The 22,206-nt window shown below is 39.6% G+C and overlaps 1 protein-coding gene across 2 annotated transcripts in view; it reads right to left on the reverse strand.

Moving 5' to 3' along the window:
• Positions 1–504: 504 nt before the first annotated feature.
• Positions 505–22,206, reverse strand: part of Colec10 (collectin subfamily member 10) — a 42,141-nt gene continuing 20,439 nt past the window's right edge. Inside the window, exons 2-6 of one of the 2 annotated variants that reach the window (XM_041672338.1) lie at positions 20,447–20,518; positions 16,161–16,232; positions 6,697–6,750; positions 5,229–5,324; positions 505–1,546 (exon numbers count right to left, since the gene is read on the reverse strand). In XM_041672338.1, the coding sequence (XP_041528272.1) occupies positions 1,155–1,546; positions 5,229–5,324; positions 6,697–6,750; positions 16,161–16,232; positions 20,447–20,518 (686 nt within the window). In that variant the 3' untranslated portion in view covers positions 505–1,154. The remainder of the gene's footprint in view (positions 1,547–5,228; positions 5,325–6,696; positions 6,751–16,160; positions 16,233–20,446; positions 20,519–22,206) is intronic. The other variant, XM_041672339.1, reaches the window with a different exon arrangement.

Below are 22,206 nucleotides of genomic sequence, written 5' to 3' on the forward strand. Positions count from 1 at the left end.
AGTCTAAAAAAAAAATCTAGGTTAGATATTGATTAATTGTCAACACTTAAGAATACAGAGTTATAAAGTTGCAGCTGTCTGACTTCTGTTCAAATGTCAGAACACTGGCTGGCAGCGGTGCCGGGTCCTGCGTGGCAGCAACGGCGGTAGCTAATGAGGGGCTGGTTCCTTCAAAGGGCAGGTTGTGCTTAGGGGCTACAGGGCCTCGGCCCTTCAAGTTCATCTATTTATGTCGCCTCTCTGGACTCGGTAGGACATGGGCTTGTGACTCGTGGTGAATTCACCAAACGAATGTCAGTAAATCCCATCTCTCATGCAGTTAGTCACGGGTGACGTCATGAGCAGATGGCTTGAGGAGAACATATGCCGCCAATCTGCTTCTCTTAGCTCACTAATGGCTTTGCCAGCATTTTAAACAATTGCGTCGTGTGTCACAACCTGTGAGTGGAGCATCAGTTTAGAAGGAGATAAGCTGGAGATTTGTTCAACTGTTTATTTTCAAATGCCAGACGAGAACGGCTTCGGGGTTTGATCTGCAGCTCGAGATAGCATGCTGCCAACTCGGTAACTGAGGAGTCTGTACACATTCCAAATGCTGTGCCTGGCATAGCCCTGTGATGTCAAAATAGCAGGAAGGGCGTCCCCAGCAACGTTAACTTACAGAGCGTGAAAGGCCTCCGTGAAATCTCTCCAGGAGTGACATATTCGTTGGAAGGGGCGGGGCCTTGTCGCACTTTAACACTTTTATAGAGTTTTCTGAAGGCTTCCCCCCACCCCTATTCTCTTTGCTGAAGGTGAGAAATGTCTCCTTGAATACATTTATAAAAAAAGATGAAGCCATTAATAGCAAGGGGGCAATTTCACAAAAGGACTATCTAACACATGCTCTTTAGGAATAACACTCCCTTTCCCCTTTGGAGTTCTAGAGTCTTCCTTCATTAAATCAGAGGGCTAAATAGAAGAAAGAGATAAAGATCCCCAACAATATCCCAAACAAACATTATGTACAGAATTGTCACAATTGACACAGAAGAAGCTGCTAGTGGATAAGGGATTCTTCGGTCATCTTAGCAAGGCAGTGTAGTTAGGGAGGCAGAGACGGATAGAACTGCTGGGAAGTCTAGGAAAAGAGCGACTGTGTAATGGGAGGGAAGTTATCTTTTCTTCTTGACAAACTCACAGACAAAATACATGGTAAGATGGCACTCGGTGTCATTCCACCTGCCCGAGCTCAGCATCTCCACACAGTCCTCATGGCCATAGGGGTCACTGGGCTCCCCCTCCTTCCAGTTGCTGTAGTTCTGCAGTGGGCTGTTGTCAGTGAACACGTGCTGTCCCTCCCTCTCAAGGTCATTCACGCCAATGAACACTCGGAAGAAGCCACTCTTGGCGACATAGTCTGCAATAAGTGTATTAACAGCCTCGTCCTTAGGCATGGCTAGCATCCCTCCCCGGATCCTGCAGTGGGTCAGGGATTCCCTGTAGTTCTTCTCCTCCTGCACGATGTAGTAAAATTTCTCCTCAGTTTCTCGGATCCCTGCTATAACTGAAAGGAGGAGAGGAAGAATATCATAATCAAGATAAGAAGATCTTAATGCATTTGCTCAGCTTCAAGAGCTGTTTTTGCAAGGTCATAATGAGGTAGTCACTTAGTTCATTTCTTCTGTGCCTTTCTGTTTATCAAATGAAAACAAAAGTCTACCATTTTGTCCCCTGTTTCCTTCATCCTTAGCTTCCCATACATCTCTGTCCAATAGCATCTCTGGTAACAAAGTTCAATTAACATGAGTTAATACCAGGAGCATCTCACATTTTTTTTTCAACCTAGTTTATGTTTCAGGTATATTTTGTCCCCCTTTCTTCTACATCCACACCTTTCATGTCTGGGAAGACCCTGATGATCATTTAGATCTCAGAGAAAATGAATTTTCCTACATAAAGTTTTTTCAATGCCCCCTGCTGGACATGGAGTCTTCTATGTTCCCATTGTCCCTTCCAATCTCATCTCTTTTATACAACTCAGAACTTTCTACTCTGCTTGCTTGTCTATTTCTTCCCTTGAACTGTGGATGTCTTGAGGTCAGTGTCCATATCTGATACTCTTCAGTCCAGTGCCTAGAACGGTCTAAGAAATGACAAATGCTTATTAAAAGTAAATTCAATGTACAATCTAGGAATGATAAAGTTTTTCCACTTTAGGTCAAGTTTCTAGGATATGGACACACACAATGACTGGGATTATCCACACAGCTGTAAGTGAAACTTAGCTACTGACTGAGTTTCAAGATACAATCAGGTATTGAAAATCATCTTCAACTCATAATATGATCTTTGTGCTTTTGGCTTCATTTTGGGATCTTTAACTTCACCATGAAATCTGTGGCCACTGAAATGTTGGTTCTGATGTGTTCAAGATACTTCTGACAGTCTGAGTTATGTAAGATATAGAATTTTATTTTTAAATTTGTGTGTGTGTGTGTGTGTGTGTGTGTATGTGTGTGTGTGCGTGTACAGGCCATGCTTTGTGTAGGTGCCCATGGAAATCAGGAGACGGTGTCAGATTCTCTGGAAGTAGAGTTACAGGCAGTTGTGAACTGTTTGACCTGAGGGCTAGGTACTGAAATTAGATCCTCTGAAAGAACAGTATAACCGCTGAGCCATCTCTCCAGCCCAAAGATACAGAATCTTATGTGTGGTTTACAACTAGAACTTAAAACCAATTAAGTTGCGTAGTTAAGCTTTAGTATTTCCTAGACCTCTGTCATGTTGCCTTTGAACACACGATGGCATTTATGTGCTTCTGTTAATGTACAACACATTCATCTAGATTACACTAAGTGAAAGTCCAGCCAGCTGAAATCAGTCATAGTAGTCTTTGCCTCAGTTTCTTCAATAAATCCGTCTCAGCAAAGGCCTTTCCAAGTTGAAGACGTTACTGCTTTTTAATGTGGAAAAGAATGGACAAGGGAAAAAAATGGCTTAGTTGAAAAATTTATAGAGACACATAGGACATGTACTGAATGTATTATTGGAAGAGGAGTCCAGAAAACCCTTCTCTGCTACCAGTATCCATATGCATGGCATTCTCCCAGCTTTGGTTGCCTCACAACACTTGCAACACAATAATAAAAAATACTAAATGCTATATTTCCAGTGGTTATGTGCTATTTCAAGGACTCTAATAAGTAGCTATTGCTGTTGTTCATCTTTTCTGAGATGCTGTTTCTCTTTGACCCTTGTCTTCTATTGATGCAATTTTAGGATATATGAATCATATTGTACTATAAATTTTTATCTCTGATCAAGATATATATATATATATAATTTGCATTTTGAGTCTATTGTCCTCATTTTCTGCATATTCGTTTAAAGATTGTTTAATTTTTTTTCATTTGAAGCCTTAGTCTTTAAGATCTAGAGGTATTAAGAATTACAGGTCAATAGTGCCAATGTTTGTCATACTTAGACTGGTCATGTTCTTTAGATGCATAGAGATTGTATTCTGCATAGACAGGTAATCTTCAAACATGTCAAAGAACTGTAGAATATGGCATTTAAATAACTTAGGATTCTGTTGACATGAGACACAATTGCTTCTGGCAGCACCCATCTATTCCTGGGAGAATGTTGGGCACTGAAGATATTCATTCCACTTGGAACTTGTTTCTTCTTGACAAAACTGGCCTTTGGGCAAAGAACTGTTCCTGCCTCAGCTACTGACAAAATCCATGGTGTCCAAACTGGATAAACAGGATACAAGCAAAAGCCAAACTTTGCCAAGACAAGGTAAGACAGATTTTCAAATTTTCCTGCCTTTGAAAATGGTCTGTCAGATACTATAGGCCTTAGCCGAAGTTGATTGCCCCAACATTGCAAATAAGACTTTGGGGGATTGCTCAAGTAGCCAGTTGTCTCTGTAATTTCTTGTGCCTTTTGGAAGTTGTTTGAATGCACTTCCTGTTTACTTAGGTAATATTATTTCCCTTCTCAGGCCTTTGAAGTAGTTAAAGACTAGATAGTCATAGTTACTTTCTTCTCATGACATAGTCAAGCCACTTGCAATATAAGACTTAAATTCCTTAGGTTAAGATAACTATTGAAACATTTAGCATAATTTATTGTTTGATGTTGTTCATTGTGGTTATAATTCTAACTTTTATGTATTTTTTTGCCTATTCTTTTCCCTGTATATTTGTTCTTATTGTATATAGTTTCATATTAGGTTTAGAACTCTCTTATTTAGATAAAAGCGGGAAGTGATGTGGAAACTCCTTCAACCAATAGCCTATAAGATATTGGACCACTTTGGGCATGGTCTCATGTACTATAAGTGCAGATGAAAACATGTGTGGGCTTTTTTATTTTTTTGACTGGATTTGGTCCCAGTTCCTAGCACATTCAAAGGACTGTGGACCGCTACCCTTACAGTGAGTTTATCCCCAAGTAAATAAACCTTCGTTATACTCCATTTCAGACTATTGTGGAGCTCTTTGATAACACTACAAAGGTGTCTCTTTATTCTTTTGGCACAAATTGCCCAATTCTGCTCTTTTCTCCTTTTCCTTGGTGGACCAGCCTGACTTCATTTTAAGATGCCTACTTGTTACAAGGTCAGAATAAGTTCATTCTTGTTTATATATATAACTTGGATTTGACCAGGTCTTGACTCATTTTCCAAAATTTAATGTGTTCAGCACCTTATACCCTAATCTCCACTCTGATAAGATACGATGTTCTGCCACCATTTAAATGCTGTTCTACATAGCTAAAAAAAAAAAAAAAAAAAAGCAAACAAACAAAAAACAAAACAAAACAAGAACAACAAAAACCTTGGAAATCCCCTAGCTTTGGAGTTTTAAGACTATAGAAGCCCTACTTTTTCCTACGTTTGATGCAATTTTCTCAAACCCATTTTATGAAGATAGTCCTGTGAGAAAAATTAAACTTGTTTATTTTGACCAAAAAAGTTAAGGAATGCTCTTTACTCTTGTTTGATGCTATTGACACCCTCTTTTAACAAAGATCCTTTCCCCACCAATATAACACACACACAACATTGAATCTGTGCAGTGAAGTGAAAAGTCCTGGAATTTGAGAGGATAATCAATATTTTGAGAGGCTTTTGAATTGTGATACTTGCTTGAGTCAGGTATTTCCTGCTAAAGAATGCAGTGTTGAAAGACCAGATTGAAAAATAGGAAACAGAGCAAAGAGATAACTGTGTTTACCATTCTTGATGAACTTCATAGATGTCTTGAGACGAGCGACACTAATATCTAGTTGTCCGACCACTTTCCGGTATCTCCCACAGTCGCAGATGGTGCCTTGTGAATGACAAGAGCTGGGAATTCACACTGAATCACACGAAGACCCACTGGAGAGAACTTTTCTTCTCTTCTCAATGTTCTCTAGAATTTTCTAGTTCGGTAGTATCTCTTTATGAGCCACCAAATGTTTAACTTTTCATTTAAAACAGGGTTTCTACTGTATCTTTAAGAATTCATAAAGTATCTCAAAAATATTTGAAATGAGTTAAGAAAAAAGCCAACCTTAAACGAGGGTTTCACAAGGAATGAATGAGACCAGCCTCTGTGCGCTGTGCACACACAACGGGCCATTTGCCATTTTTGTTGAGTACAGAAATGGTCGGCTCAACTTCAGAAGAATTTTTTTGCAGTGTCCTTAGAAGATATTTGCAGCCAGGCCTCTCGCCTGCTACTGCATTATTCACGAGCTCACACAGCTCTCCCAAGATAGAAGAAACTTTTCATGATTCAACCACATGTTAACTCTGATTATCCACGTAAAGTAAAGCTGTCAAGTTTCAAAGGCTACATCTAAATACTGTGAAGAGATGCAGTTTCAACTGTCTAGTTTACGGGGTAACTATTATTTTAACGTGTTATGTAGCTGCATTTATTCACCCAGTGTTCTAACTACGTTGTGTTTGAGCGAAGAGGAACAGAGTCCAAGAAAATGGTGGTCAACTCAGATGACTCTCTCTTTTATTTCTGTTTAACGGGTACTATGTGTAGTTTCCTATTTCTTTATTTCTTGGCAGTATGAGAAGTTAAACTAATCTTATTAGCCAAGTGGAGAAATAGCTCGTTCTTTAATTGATCCATGTATGCAGATAAACACAAGAAATATAAAACAATTCTCTAGGTCTTCACTAGCTCATTGTAAATAGACACAACTGGAATTTTCCCCAAGCAACCTGCTTTACTTCCTCATATCAAACATTACAAACTGAGTTCTGTCCTAGCTCACTCAGGGCAGGCTCTGTATCTAGGTAGCCTAAAGGAGAAGCATAAGAGGCAACTCACAAACTATTGTTTGGTTCAGATTCTTGGGACACAAGGCATGACTGCTGATGCAGCTTCCAGCGTGAACTTTTTCCTTGGACACAGACACTGAGCCCTACTCCCTGTTATGCTGGGCTTGCCTCTCACCATGAGCATGATGGGGATAGAATGTGTGACCTCATTTCCTTCCCTGGGGTTTGGAAAGTCACCAGTGAGAAGACAGGAGAGTTCTCATTCTCCAAATCCTCTATCCCATAGAAACAAGGATGAATGCATGGAAAAGGGTTCTGTTTTCTTCAAAAAACAGGGTAGTTTTGAGCTGGGTACATTTGGAGTGGTGTCATAAATCAACAACAGCAACAACAAACCAAAATGAGCATGCCATTCTTACCTGCCTTGCCTTTTTCTCCAGGAATGCCGAGCAGACCCTTTTCCCCTTTGTCACCTAAAGAAAAACAGCAAAAAAAAAAAAAAAAAAAAAAAAAAAAAAAAAAGCACAATAAATAAACAATGAGGAGTTTGAAGCTGACGAAGCACCCCGGGTCTCTAAACCCAAAGGAAATGGCCTCCAGTGTGTCATTTTCATCACCTCCAACTGATATCCTTTGGCTTTTTGTAACTGATTTGCTTTGGGTTGTTCATAGGCACAGACAATCAGGTGAGCCACAATTTATTAAGATTGATCACTGAAATTCTTGCAGGATATGTAAAGAACCTTTGAGTTTGTGGTGCCCGTCTAACCGCTAATATGGCCTTTGCCTTAGCAACAAGGCCAATACAACGCGCAGCCTAATTTTAACTTTGAAAATACAATTGCCTTGCAAATCTGTATTCACGAGTTACAACACTGAGCCGCCTGTAGTTACTATTTTTCAAGCCATTCTATGTGACTTTGACCTTGGTTTAAAAAGAAAAAGCACAGATTTTTTTTTCAGATAAATTCCACAAATATTTGTCGTTTACTTTGTGCAAGACTAATGGCTAGGCACTTGGAGAAAATGCACAGAAGGACAAGATTAAACCACCGACTTCAAAGCATTCGCAGTTTTTAGTCAAGAAGCGACACATGCAAGTATCTGCCCTGCAAAGTCATTTCGCATTAGACTGAAATGTCAACCCTGGTAATTTTTCTTTCTGTTCTTCTTCCCAGGGGACCATTATCTTACTCATTCAGAGGCTTCCAAAAAATAATTCTCAAAGAAGAAGGCTTTTTGAAACAGAGAGAAAGAAACAAAAAAACAAATGCTTTCTTTCAACTTCAAAATAACTCCTGAAGTCCACATCAGACGCTGTAATTGACAGGAAAAAGCTTTTGATTTACGAGAGAAAATGTTTGGCTGAGGTTCTTGAGGATCAAAAGAGAAGACATTGAGAGGAGTGAAATAAAGTTTCATGCTTCAGTGGTGATCTGGCCGTATAAGAAAAAAAAATTATGAAGGATAAACACAGGCTGAAGGTCACCCAGGCTCAAGGAGTAGGAGTAGAAGTCCTACATGGATAAGAAGTAAGGGAAGGCAGGAGGCTGGGTGTACGATCCAATAGAGCAACGTAAAAGACAATGACATTCTGCTTGATGTCATCCTTCACAAGGCCACTCTAAAGCTCACAGGGTCCCTTATGTCACTTGCTCCCAGGGTGTCACCCATTATTCTCACCACAGGCTGTTGGATGCTTCTCACTAAGAGCTTCTTATATGTTGAAGAAAGTACGTACATTAGGATCCCACGGTTTTTCCAAGCCTTTCTAAACTGATCTGTGCAGACATGTTCTTCACAGTGATATCAGACATCGGGGTGCTTGCCTAACAGAAAGAAAGAGGATCTTGACCTCCTGAGTGCTGCTTAAGTGTGAAAGCAGAAGTCTCAGAACCTGATGTGGATGGTGCTGAACTCTGTGATCACATAGCATGGTAAGTCTGAGAGAGATACCTCAAACAAAGATAACATAGTTAAGAGGGAGTGAGAACAGATAGGACAGTAGGAGTAGGAAAGATGGAGTCCTGTGCGTGTAAGCCTGGCTATCAGTAGCTTCAGCAGCTGTAGATAAAAGAGCTTGGGCAACAAAGAGCGTGTGAGAAACCGGTGTGAAAAGATATCAACTGCTCACATCTTAGCTGTTTTCTAAAGATTCTATTATTTCCTCGAAAATCACTTAGAGAAGAGACTATGTTAGCAGAAGAATGGGAGCACGCATTTACTAAACATAAATAAGTTGCCCACGATTCTGCATACTTCGTTGGTATTATATTAAATCCCACAAGGTGGGTGTACTGATTGCCTCTGTTTTACAGCTGAAGGAACTGGGGTTCATGGAGCCAAGTGAAATGCTCAGCGGTTTGAATGGCTTTGCTGATATCCCAATCCAACTATTTCTGACTCCCCAGTTCATAACGCCTCACAGGTAAGTTGGCCCATGTTTTGATATAGGAAAGTGAAAATGTTATCAAAGAGAAGGAGGCGAGGTACTGAAAGAAAAAGACCCCGTGATCTCACTTATAGAAGAAACTGAAGTCAGGCTTGTCATGATCTCACTTATAATAAGAGACTGAAAAAAATCAGGCTTGTAGATGTAGACAGTGGGATAGTGATTAGCAGCTGATGGAGAGGGTAGGATCAAGGAGAAGTTGGGGAAAGGCTGGTCCAGGAGGATGAAGTTAGCATTAGTAGGAACAAGCACTGGTGTTCTGTTGCACGACCAGCTGATTGTTGTTAGTAATGTGTTCTCTCCTTCCAAATGGCTAGAGGAGATCTTGACTGTTTCACCACAAAAGAAACAGTAAGTGTTGGAGGTGACAGACATGTTATGTGCATATGTATCAAAGTATCACATCACACCCCTTAATTCTGTATAATGGCAGGTAAAAATAAAACAAGAAAAATTTCTGAAAGACAATAGCAGTCTTTGTCATAAAAATATTCAGTTAAAAGATCATGAATATGTATTTATGAAATTCAAAGGTATATCAGTTAGCACAATACTTCTAAAAATGTGCATTTAATACTTCAATGTCTTACAATTAATACTTTGTTTGCACTTAAATCTCTTTCAAATTGATATGGATTAAACGTGGATTCTAATTCTGTTATAGTGCCTCTCCTGAGTAAGTCTTATAGCAGACATAAAATAAATACAGAGAACAACAATCTCCTCTAACTGGCTGTTTTGATTTCCATAGTCCCCCGAGATCAATCAAAGCCCCAAATTATTAAATGGAAACTCCAGAAATAAACAATTCATGAGTTTTAAATTATACACCATTCTGAGTAGCATAAAATAATCTCATTTTATTTTCCAGAATGAATCTTGCAGTTACATTATATCCACTCTGTATATACCACCCAAACATTAGCTAATTGTTACCTCAGTAATCAGATGGAATGCCACATTAAAATATTTTTGAATGATGCTTATTTAAGCATTATGATCCTTTGTTACAATGCCTGTGTATTTGTCTCTCTTAGCTCATGTGTGGCAACACATCTTCTTATATTCCCACAAAAAGGACCCCCTTCCAGTGCGATATTTTTTAGATAAAAATCATTTGAGATAAATTTAAGATATTTTGAGAAAAAAATAGAGCCGACATTCACACAAACTTTCTCATAAAATATTGCAACCATCTTTCCCAATTAAATTACTGTTGCTAATCTCTTATTATTTTACGTGATTTATATATTAAATTCCATCGTAAGAATGTATGAGTTGGGAACAAATTCATAGTAAATAAAGGTTCTGAGTTATTATTTGCAGCTTCAGTGTCCATTGCAAATCTTGGCTGTTTCTGTCAGGATGAAGAGTGATGGGCTTTTAAGGAAATAAAAACAGAACAGAGAACAAAAAGACACGCACTGTGATGTACTAACATTTCAAAATAAACCAAATAAGCCTAGTAGGTGGTCAGAACAGGAAATACCTCTGTGGATTGCAGCAGTAAAGACAGTGTGGAAGCACCCATCTGGCCTGATCGTCATGTGGAAATGGCTTCCTAAGTGAATAGGTGTCTTTTCTTTGAGGAAACTGTAGCCCTGTGACTGCTTCTTTGGTGTTTCGACATGAAGTCCTTTCCTTTTGTGACAAATTGAGAGACAAAGCACTGGAAGTCCAAGGCTCTTGAATTTCCTTAAGTCTACATTTCTTCATCTCCTAAACAGGAATAGTGGTACCTAATAAGATGAAGTCATTAGGGGAGTAAATGAAGCCATCCCATTTTATAATGGAATCCACACTAGCTTCCATTCAGAGGATGCTGAGCCAACCTAAGCCACAGGTCAGCAAAATGCTGCAAGCTGTGTCCTTAGCTCGCTTACAGAGGATTTGGGTTTAGAATCTATCTTTCCAAAACTAATTGTGATTTCAAGTCACCCACAAAACTTCATTTGGGCCTGTGAATGGGAATATGTCTATAACAAGTGTCTTGAGTAAAGAATTGGAGGTCACATTCGGAGGAACAAAAGAAATCAGAATGCTTTCAGTGGGAAAGGATTATTGGTCTTAAGTAAAAACATTTATTTTGCCATGAGATTGGATTTACCTACACTAAATCATTCTTATTTCTTATTCCGAAAATGAAATATTGACATCTGGAAAGCTACCTTAACCATGCAGGTGACAGCATTAAGGTCAGCCTAGAAAGAAAGTTGACATTAATCCAAGTCAATGAAAAACGTCGCAGGGCCATGGCCAAATGAGGATAATACATTTCCAAGTGCTGATTGAAAATGAAATTAACCCAGGTGAGCCAAAACACTGTGTCTCCATTTTTCTTAAGACTTGCTCATAAATTTTGATGGCACGTCTCTATAGGGAAAGAAAATCTCAGCAGTCAATGGTGGAACTGCTTGTGTAGAAAAGTGGTACTTAAGGGAATAAAGAGTAGAAAAATAAGGCTACCCTGTTGGAAATCAAATGTTGTATCATTCTAATGGTTTTTACCCATTTCTATGTATACCTGTGAATACCTAAGTGTGGGTAAAAGTGTGTATTTCTGGGTCTGAAACCCAGACTTTGTGTTTACTAGGCAAGCTTGCTATCTTTGAGCTACATCCACAGAGCCCAGTTTTCTGTATTTTTTATAAAACAAATTACTAGAAAGTTTTTACTATGTTGTAGACATAAATGTAAAATTCTAGTCCTCAGTTGATTTACAGATGTACACACACAGAGAAACTTTGTGGGTGTATGTGTATTTATGTGTGTGAGTATGGTGCACGTATACCTGTTTGTGTGGGTGTACATGTCTGTGTACTGTGTAGATGTGTGTGCTTTCAGAAGCCAGAAAAGGACATTGTGTGTCCTGTTCTATCATTCTTTGCTGTGTTCTTCCTTTTAGACTGGGAATTCCTCACTAGTCCTGGAGCCTTACGGTGACCAGCAAGCCCCAGTAATCCTCCTGTTTCCACTTTCTCTTCTCGTCATGACACCGTCTTTGAAAATTGGACTTTAGGATTTGATCCCTGGTCCTGGGCTTCTCCAGCAAGTGGCATTAACTATCATGTTGTCTTTCCAGTATCTTGTCTATATGCTTCGAGTCAAAAGACCCAGTAAGTATTCATGTTTTAGTCCCAAAAAGCAATTCTCGGGGGCGAATAAGAAGATGTGGCCTGGGAGTGAGTGCAATGATGGAGGTGCACGCTGAACACTGCAGACCGGAGGGTGAAGGGGAATTGGTCTGAAGGAAAGCTTCATTAGCACATCATTTCCGAACTTGATCATCAAACATTTCTGGAAGTCCATCCTCTTTGGGGCGTAGTCATACTGAAGATCCGTCACTTTTTTTTTTCTCGCTGTCGTTTACAGCTGGGTTTCTTAAATCGTGGGTGGTGAACACATTTGGGGTTACATGAGCAAATGTAGGTGTCGTACAAAACGTGACAAGAGAAAAAGGTTTCCGAAAATGCCAAGAGCAAAAGCTACTTCTGTCATATAAAGAATCTGATGTGTTTGTGGCCGTGCTTACCCATATTGCACCCCGTGACGTCACTGCAGCCTTGATTCTGAGCACACAGTAGGTACACTCTGCACAGTGTGTTGTCATATTCTGAAATACCTTGCTTCAGACTCAAAAGGACTGCAAGTTATGGGTTTCAGTGTTTTTATTGTATATAAAAAGTTATATAAACATAATGTTTCAGGTGTGGAAAACAAAGAGCACATTTTCCTATTGTCATTCCTTAGCAACAAAATATTAACTTAGTATTGCTTTTGCTTGTATAGTGTTAGAAGGTTTGATATTTAAAATTACTGTTTGAATTGTTGACTTGAGTTTCACAAAATATCATTAAGTGAAGTTTGGCTTGGAATTTGGGCAAACTTCTCAACAATTCCTGAAATGACTCTAGACATAATTCCACCATTTGTACTGTATATTTATGCAAAACAGCAAGCGCCTTTTCACACGAGCCAACTCAGAGGCTCAATTATTACTTTTAAAACATAAATATCCAACTAACCCAGTACTATTTAGTGTTAGGTTGCAGGTTTTCCATTGAAAATCTGTATCAACCTTGCATAAACCATTTGGATGTTTTTGGATTCTATTCATTTCCATTGGTTTCTTTATTTTAATATTATATCAACACTATAATTTTCCAGTAAGTATTTTAATTTAGTGATTTGTGTCTTCAAACACTTTTTTTATTATAAGACTGTCTTGAATATTCTTAATACTTTTCATTTATGCATATATTTTGCATTGGTTTACTGGTTTTCAAAAGAATATTTCTAAGATTTTGATCAAAAAGCTATTGAATACAAATATCATATCTCCAGACACTAACATATAAACAATATAGAGTTTTGTAATCTGTGATTTTGCTTCCATTTCCTCAGGTAACCTTTAATTTCATTACCATTGCATTGTGTTTGCTATGAAGAGTTTATATAAGTTTTACTAGATTTATTCCTAAGTACACAATAACTTTGATACTATGATAAATGGTATTATTTTAATTTCATCATTTATCATACAGAAATTAAATTGATTTTTATTTGTCTTTCTAAAAATCTTATCTATACAAATAACTTATCTTCAGCTTATTAAAATTTTCTGGTTATGCAATAAATCATCTACATAGAGTGAATCTTAGTCTGTGTTCTCCTCATGTGTTTCCTGGCTCTTTTTCTTGACTTTGTACTCTTGCTAGAAGCTCAAGAGAAATGTTGGTCAGAGTTGATGATGGGGGCCTATACTAATCTTGCTACCAATCTCAAGAGAGACATTTTCATTTTTTTTTATTATTGAACATTTTTAAATAATTTTTTCTTATTGATATTGTCTTTTTGACCAAAGTATTTTCTTATATTCTTGGTTTGCTATGTTAAAAAAGCACAAATTGGTAAATGTCTAATTAAATGTTTTTCAGATTTTCTGGAGTTTTAATTAAAAATATGGAACATTTTCCTGGACTTCCTTCCATTCTTTAGCAATCCTTACGAAACAACCGATTCTGAGCAACTCTCTATTTACACATCAGATTCTTGGCACTTCTTTCCCCTGGAAAATACCCTAGGAAGAAAGTCGTACAGGATGCTCAACTTAACTTTAGTGGGACCCCTTCTGCTCTAGAGCATGGCTGTCATGCTCCTATTAATTTGGGCATTTTTTTTCTCACCTTCAAATGTGTGTCTGTTTATTTTTTAAATCTAGTCAGTTATAATTTTCAGAATGTAACCTGATGCAGGCTGTAAAGTCTTGCCCAGGATTTTTGCTTCATTATTAATTATATTAGTGTGCTTCCATCCTTGCAACTTGTTATTGCCAAGATAAGCATGTTCAGATTATCAGCAAGTTTGAGAACACAATCGGGTAAATCCTTTGTCTTGTGTACCTGAGATGTCTGGTTTGGAATACTCCCAAATATCTCTGCCCCTATGTCTGTCAAACATTTTTTTTTTTCCTAGTCTGTGTCTCCACATTTCTTGTGCTGGATGTCCCTGGGCACAGTCAGTACTTTTGTTTCATGACTCATATTGGCCTGCGCAGTAGGGGGCTGGAGTATTCTTGGAGGCCATCCCTACATTGTACTTGTTAGTAATAACTTAGCTGATTATGGAAGTAACTTCAAACTACATAAACGTATGACCTTAGGTCCAAACTAAATGTTTTTCTTCATTTAAGACTTAGTTCACTCCCTGAATACTTGTGTCCACTCCCAAACCATCCAATACAAGAAGGAAATTAGATAGAGGAAAATTAGAGCTGGAGACAGCAGTCTCAACCTGTGCTCTGTCAGTGATAACATATCAATCACTTCAGGAATGCAAATGCCTTAGGGGTTGAAAAAAAGCAAATATATATGTATATATAATTCACACACATATGATATTATTAAATATTTTATATATAAATACATAATATGTAAACCCATTTATATTTTATATATAAATATGCATATATTTATATAAATATAAACAAGGAATGTACATATTTATATAGGATATACTTATTGGAGAGGCATTCATTTGAAAATTTTAAAAATAGGGTATCACTATTTCAGATATGTCTGACAGATAAAATGTCTTAATTTACAATTTTTTTATTTATTTATTTTTGCCAAGACATATGGTCATGTAAACCTATGCTAGGCCTCCCCTCAAGGTTTGGGGACGGGCCTGCTCAAATGAAGAGTTCTGAAGCCAACACCTCTCAGTTTTTGATAAAACCATGGAACTAAGGTAGCTTTCTCCAGCTGTGAGGATGCCAGCCAGTGGTGAATGTATAAGAGACACTCCCGTCCATGTCTTCAAAGGCAGCTGAAGGAAGCTCCTTAAGGAATCAAGTGTGGAAAACTGAGGTGAGAGAGACAAGAAGAAGTACAGAGCCTCCAGGTGAGACCAAAGGCCACAGCCTCAGCTCAGATGCCACTTGGGCAACCTGCCTTGAAGAATCCAGTGCTGAGCACAATGAGGCACTTGCTAAATTCTTCAAGGGCTCAAGTGTTTATGAATGATGGGGAACACATAGGGGATGCATTGTCATAATATTCATGGCACTGAGCTTCTTCCGATCCGAGCCTTTGTAGAATTATTTCTTCCATTTTCTCTCAAATGTCTTTTCCCGGTGCATATAAACATGTGGCCATTCCTTAAGACCCATTTCAGCTTCTCCCCACCTCCATCTTGTTTTCTTTTCTCATTTGGAGACTCTAGTGTGCATGCTGTTCAAGATTAGAATTCTTCTTGAGACAATCTTATCTTTCTGAACGATCTCCGACCTGCTGGCAATGCATGTTGATTCTCCTTCAGCTTTGTATTCCCAAGCAAGTGGAACAATGCCTGCATATGAGTTACTGAACAAAAGAACAACTGGGACTTGTTCCCATTGTGAGGATTTATGAGAAGAGTGCAGGGAAGGAGAGATTAGGTAATAAAAAGCCACTATCTCTTTTCTAATATTGAGGCTGCACTTAGAGCAGAATATGTCCGAAGAGGTGCGCATTTTTGTATATACTTCCGTTTCCTATCTTGCTAATAGATTATGGAGACAGTATTATTCACTTCTCTCCTTTATACTCATTTATACACTGTGTTTTGGGAAAAATCATGACAGTATTTAAACCATGGTATCCTTGGGCCTTAGCAAGAGTTCATAGCTAACAATAGATCCAGGGAGAGAGTTCAATACAGAGCCTACCGGAAGTTCATGCTTGATTCTGTTTTGAAGTCTTGTTTAATTTTGCTTCATATATTTCTGTCTGAGCTATGAGAGTTTACTTATACAGGACTCAAGTTGGGGAGACAGAACAGACGCTGCTTAAAAGAAAGAAAAGCCACCATTGTCATGACATAAAATGTTTAAAATGTGCTCACCGTGTGCTCCCTTGCTTTAATTTGCACTGAAAAGTAGCATGGCCTTACCTTTCTTGCCAATGGGGCCAGACTTGCCAATATTGCCCTGGGGTCCCATATCACCCAGATCTCCTTTAACTCCTGAAAAGGAAAGCAATTCATTCTTAGAGCATGAGGCCTTTCCTTTAAGGATGTGACTAATATGATATTTAATTCAAGAAAACAGCAATATATATATATATATATATATATATATATATATATGTATATTTATATTCTACCTAAGATACCTCATAGTGGTGGTTAGTCTTCTCAACACCTAGGCTGACCTGTGGGCATATCTGTGTGGGGTTGTCTTGGCTCTGTTCACTGAGTTGGGAAGACCCATTCATTCATTGTGGGTGGCAGTATTTCCTGGGTTTGGGTCTTAAACTATAAACACACATAAGGAAAAGAAGGAGCCAGGCATACACACACTAGCACTCTTTGCTTTCTGCTCCTGACTATGGTTGCAATGTGTAAGGACCCCTCCCCCCAAACATCAGCTGCTGTCGCTTCCTGTCTAGGATGGACTGTAACACCGCACCCAAAGCTCTTCCCCCTTCAAGTTGCTCTTTCCCTTCAGAGTATTCAATCACAGTACCAGGAAGTGAAAGCAAGACACTAAATTGTATCCTGCGCTATGTGTGTTATATTTAAACAGACTTAGATGGTATCTTTTAATTGAAATGTTAGGGATTCTGAAAATCCCGAGTTTGTTGGTATTAAAATATTTACTCCAGCAATCTTCTCAAATGCCCATAGCAGGAGGGGTCGTAAAATAAAGGGTAGGTAAGCAGCGGGGTTTGTTTTAGATGTGTTCACTTCTAGGTACATTTCTGGCTTTGCTCTAGGATTGATTTCTCTCTCTCTCTGCTTTCAAACAAGATTTGACAGTTTTAGCTACTTCAGAAGAGGAAAGAGAATGTGGAGCCATAAAATCTGGTGATGAATGAGATCCCTGAAATTGTCTTGCTGAAGTTCTGTTGCTGGTTTTTGTCTTTTGAGACAGCATCTCGCCCTGTAGCCCAGATGGTCTTGGAGTTCCCCATGAGTGCCAGTCTGACCTCAAATACAGCAGTTCCGTCTCAAGCCTCATGGATGCTGGGACTGCAGATGTGATAAACCACAGCTCTCTTTACTGCTGATCTTGTAATCCTAAGACTTATCATCAGAGACCCCTACAATATTCTAAAGTCATTTCTTGCCTTAGAAAATGAAAGTAATGAAAATATGGCCAAAAGACACTTGAGGTCATGCTCAACCTCCTTAGCGATCAGGGAAATGCAAATCAAAACAACTTTGAGATATCATCTTACACCTGTCAGAATGGCTAAAATAAAAAACTCCAATGATAGCCTTTGCTGGAGAGGCTGTGGAGGAAGGGGTACCCTCATCCATTGCTGGTGGGAATGCAATCTTGTGCAACCACTTTGGAAATCGGTGTTTCGGTTTCTCAGGAAATTCGGGATCAACCTACCCCTGGACCCAGCAATACCACTCCTGGGAATATACCCAAGAGATGCCCGATCATATGACAAGAGCATTTGTTCAACTATGTTCATAGCAAAGCAAAGGACACTGTCACTAAGACACAAAGGCAACCTACTGACTGGGAGAAGATCTTCACCAACCCCGCAACAGACAAAGGTCTGATCTCCAAAATATATAGAGAACTCAAGAAACTAGACTTTAAAATGCTAATTAACCCAATTAAAAAATGGGGCACTGATCTGAACAGAGAATTCTCAACAGAAGAAGTTCAAATGGCCAAAAGACACTTAAGGTCATGCTCAACTTCCTTAGCAATCAGGGAAATGCAAATCAAAACAACTTTGAGATATCATCTTACACCTGTGAGAATGGCTAAAGTCAAAAACACCAACGATAACCTTTGCTGGAGAGGTTGTGGAGGAAGGGGTACCCTCATCCATTGCTGGTGGGAATGCAATCTTGTGCAACCACTATGGAAGTCAGTGTTTCGGTTTCTTAGGAAATTCGGGATCAACCTACCCCTGGACCCAGCAATACCACTCTTGGGAATATACCCAAGAAATGCCCTATCATATGACAAAAGCATTTGTTCAACTATGTTCATAGCAGTATTATTTGTAATAGCCAGAACCTGGAAACAACCTAGATGCCCTTCAATGGAAGAATGGATGAAGAAAGTATGGAATATATACACACTAGAGTACTACGCTGCGGTAAAAAACAATGACTTCTCAAATTTTGCATGCAAATGGATGGAAATAGAAAACCCTATCCTGAGTGAGGTAACCCAGACCCAAAAAGATGAACATGGGATGTACTCACTCATAATTGGTTTCTAGCCATAAACAAGGGTCACGGAGTCTACAATTGGTGATCCCAAAGAAGCTAAGTAAGAAGGTGAACCAAAGGAAAAACATATAGTTGTCCTCTTGGCTATGGGAAGTAGACAAAATGGCCGGAGAGAAAATTGAGATCTTGGGGATGGGGTGGGATGGGGGTAAGGGGAGATGGGGAGAGAGGGGGGAGAAGGGGAGAATGGGGGGAACTTGGGGAAAAAGGAGGATTGGGATAAAGGAAGGTTGGATAGGGGAGCACGGAAGCACAATTCTTAGTTAAGGGAGCCACCTTAGAGTTGGCAAGAGACTTGAACCTAGAGTGGCTCCCAGATGCCCAAGCCAAGGTCCCCAGTCAGTTTCTTGGGCAGCTGAGGATAGGGAACCTGAAATGACCCTATCCTATAGCAATACTGACGAATATCTTGCATATCATCATAGAACCTTCATCTGGTGATGGATGGAGATAGAGACAGAGACCCACACTGGAGCACTGGACTGAGCTCCCAAGGTCCAAATGAGGAGCAGAAGGAGAGAACATGAGCAAAGAAGTCGGGACCACGAGGGGTGCACCCACCCACTGAGACAGTGGAGCTGATCTATTGGGAGCTCACCAAGGCCAGCTGGACTGTGACTGAAAAAGCATGGGATAAAACTGGACTCTCTGAGCATGGCGAACAATGAGGGCTGATGAGAAGCCAAGGACAATGGCACGGGGTTTTGAACCTACATAATGTGCTGGCTTTGTGGGAGCCTAGCCAGTTTGGATGTTCACCTTCCTAGAAATGGATGGAGAGGGGAGGACCTAGGACTTACCACAGGGCAGGGAACCCTGACTGCTCTTTGGACTGGAGAGGGAGGGGGAGAGGAGTGGGGGGAGGGGGAGAAGGGTGGGAGGAGGGGGAGAAGGGTGGGAGGAGGGGGAGGGAAATGGGAGGCTGGGAGGAGGTGGAAACTTGTTTTTTTTTTTCTCCTTTTCTCAATAAAAAAAATGGAAAAAAAAAGAAAATATGGTTTAAAAATGGGTATGGTGGCACACACATTTAATGCCAGTACTCAGAAGACAGAGGCAGACAGATCTCTATGAGTTAAATGCCAGCCTGGTCAACACAGCAGATTTCAAACCAGTCAAGGCTTCACAGTGAGACCTCTCATTAAAAAAAAAAAAAAAAAAGTAAAACAAAACAAAACCCTCACGAACTAATAAGTAAGAAAAAATGATAATATAAAACCATTTACTATTTACAAATTGGTTTTTTGATAATAACATAGCAACTGACATAAGACTTAAGTCAGTCTTTCTCAGATTGAGGGTCTAAGGGCTTCAGGGTCTTTTCAGCTCTTTAAATTATTCAAAAATTTAAAATGTGCGACCCATGGGAACCGTTTGGTGAGGGGTGGAGCAATTCAGGTGTTTAGACAATACATGGCGGCGGCCCAGGAGCCTTTTCTTTATTTAGCTTTGGTAATGTTTACTTTTAGTTTTATTCGTAAGAACATCCAAATAGCTTTTGTGTTACACTTGTCTGCTTTGCTTCCACTCCCTCCAGAACCCTCTACTGCCTGATTACATTGTTTTTGTTTGTTTGTTTTGTTTTTTTTTCTTTTTTTGTTATAAGGAAATAGAAGCAAAGAAATACAGAGATTGGGAAAAGATGAGCACTTCAAAGGACCAAGCAGCTTTTTCTACAAACACAGCTAAGTTTCTAATAACTCACCATCCTATCTTTTCCCAGGACTGCTACTCTCTAAACCACAGAGTCTGAACTGCTCAGACCAGCCTTAATGATATGGCTTGAGAAATATGACAAAGTCTAGCCATCAGGCAAGCTCATAGGTGCGTGGGCTGGTCTTGGAACTCACATCTGAAGCACTATATATATATATATAGGCCAGAGAGCACTGTGAAACTGCTAATTTCCAAGACAAGGGACAGGGGAGAATGAATGTTTGCACATTAGAATGGCCATTTCAGACAGGTTGGCCTACCTTTTGGTCCCCTGCGTCCCATTTTGCCATCCTTGCCTTCTTCTCCTGTGTCTCCTTTTTCACCATCTTTTCCTTTTAAAACAAGACAAGAGAGAATTGTAGATCATCTTAAATAAGGACTAAGCACATTGTCTCCACAGAAGGAGATGATGCTCAAATGCCATTGCAGCTTGGATGTGAGGATATACTTAGGCCCCAGGGGTTGCACAACTGCAAAAACGGACTTCCGCTGCAATCATCGGTGTCGCTGCAGTTTCCTGCACTGAGAGCTCACAAGACCAACTGTCGCAATTTGTCAAGGATGGGAGAAGGGCTCATGGGTCCCTGTCCCTAATTGCTGAACTCTTGGCTATTGGTAGTTGCTGGGAGTGGCTCATTTTCTTTGCCTTTGAACCCATTGTTGATCCCACAAGACTTTAATAGAGAGTCCCAAACTCATGGTCACCTAGAAGAGAGTTCCAAATCATGCCTCTATGGAAGGCATTGGTTAGACTCAGTGGGTCACAGAACACAAGAAATAGATATGGATATAAGAAATAGGTTTTGTTTTTTTTTTGTGGAAGAAGAGAGGTAGATGGGGTGGGAGGGAGTTAAGAGATGGTAGGATATTAGAGGAGTCATCATGTAATCTACCTATGAAGTTGTCAAATTAATTAATTAATAAATTGATAAAAGAGAAGGGTGCAGTCTATTTTATCCTTTTACTTTTCTCCTACCAGCATTAGAGGAACCTTACATTTGAGACATGGACTGGAAAGCTAAGAATAGGAGCCTAGGGGTAGTAGTGAGCTGACAAGCAGCTGTATGTGGTGGTGACTCTAAGCTCCAGATGAGTGTAGTGTCAGCACCTTGAACCATTCTAACTGGCTGAAGGAAAGGCTTAATGAGAGGTGGAGGTGGAGAGGCATCTTGGACTATGAGTTAGAAGTTGTCGATTATAATATGGTGTTAGGGGCTAGTAGTTTGAGAAATTCTTTGATAAGTCAGTGATAGAGATTTTTGATTTTGGAGGAAGACAGGTGCAGACTTGAGTCCCAGCCCCTGCACTACATATCTAGAGGAATGTGAACATATGGCCTTCTTTCCTGAGGCTCGCATTTTTTTTTCCTGAAAATGAAATAGTAACACCTACTTGAATGGACTCCTAAGAAGTTTACACAGGCTAATATACACAGAAGCTTGGGGCACAACTGGTATGTAATGATAGCGGCTAACGTTATTCTCTCCTACATTCTGTGTTCCCACTTCCTTCTTGTGGGATATTCCCTTCCCTCCCTGACTTGACAGTTGTTTTAGAATCAACAAGGTAAGAATGTGAATGTGCTTTGGAAATAAAGAGAAAACACATGCTATGTTGTGACTAGATACCCACATTATCACCACGGCCATCTCAGGACCGCGGAAGCTTGAGGAATGATGGGAAAATTAGATTCCAGGCTGTGAAGTTATCCAAGCATCTGGCTCTTTTACAAGAGTATCTACAGGATCCTTCTGAAGCTGGCTTTTACGGCGATGCTTAGAAGATCTCTGGTCAGACTGGAGGAGTTAAGGTAGACTGGAGTGCGTTTTCCAGTGGATGTTTATTTAGCGAGGTTAATATGTGTTGTGCAGTCGATTTTGACATGGAATTGTCACAATTTCAGGAGATAGAAACTATTTTTGCTCTATTTCATAAGTAAAAACAAAAACAAAAAACAAGACACCCCCCATTAAGATCCTGTGTCGGTAGGTACTTTGAATGATCATAGAACTTCTGCGTA

The sequence above is a fragment of the Microtus oregoni genome, unplaced genomic scaffold (assembly GCF_018167655.1).
Source record: "Microtus oregoni isolate MIOR12 unplaced genomic scaffold, Mior012 000022F_ref0000154, whole genome shotgun sequence".
NCBI classification, from domain to species: Eukaryota; Metazoa; Chordata; class Mammalia; order Rodentia; family Cricetidae; genus Microtus; species Microtus oregoni.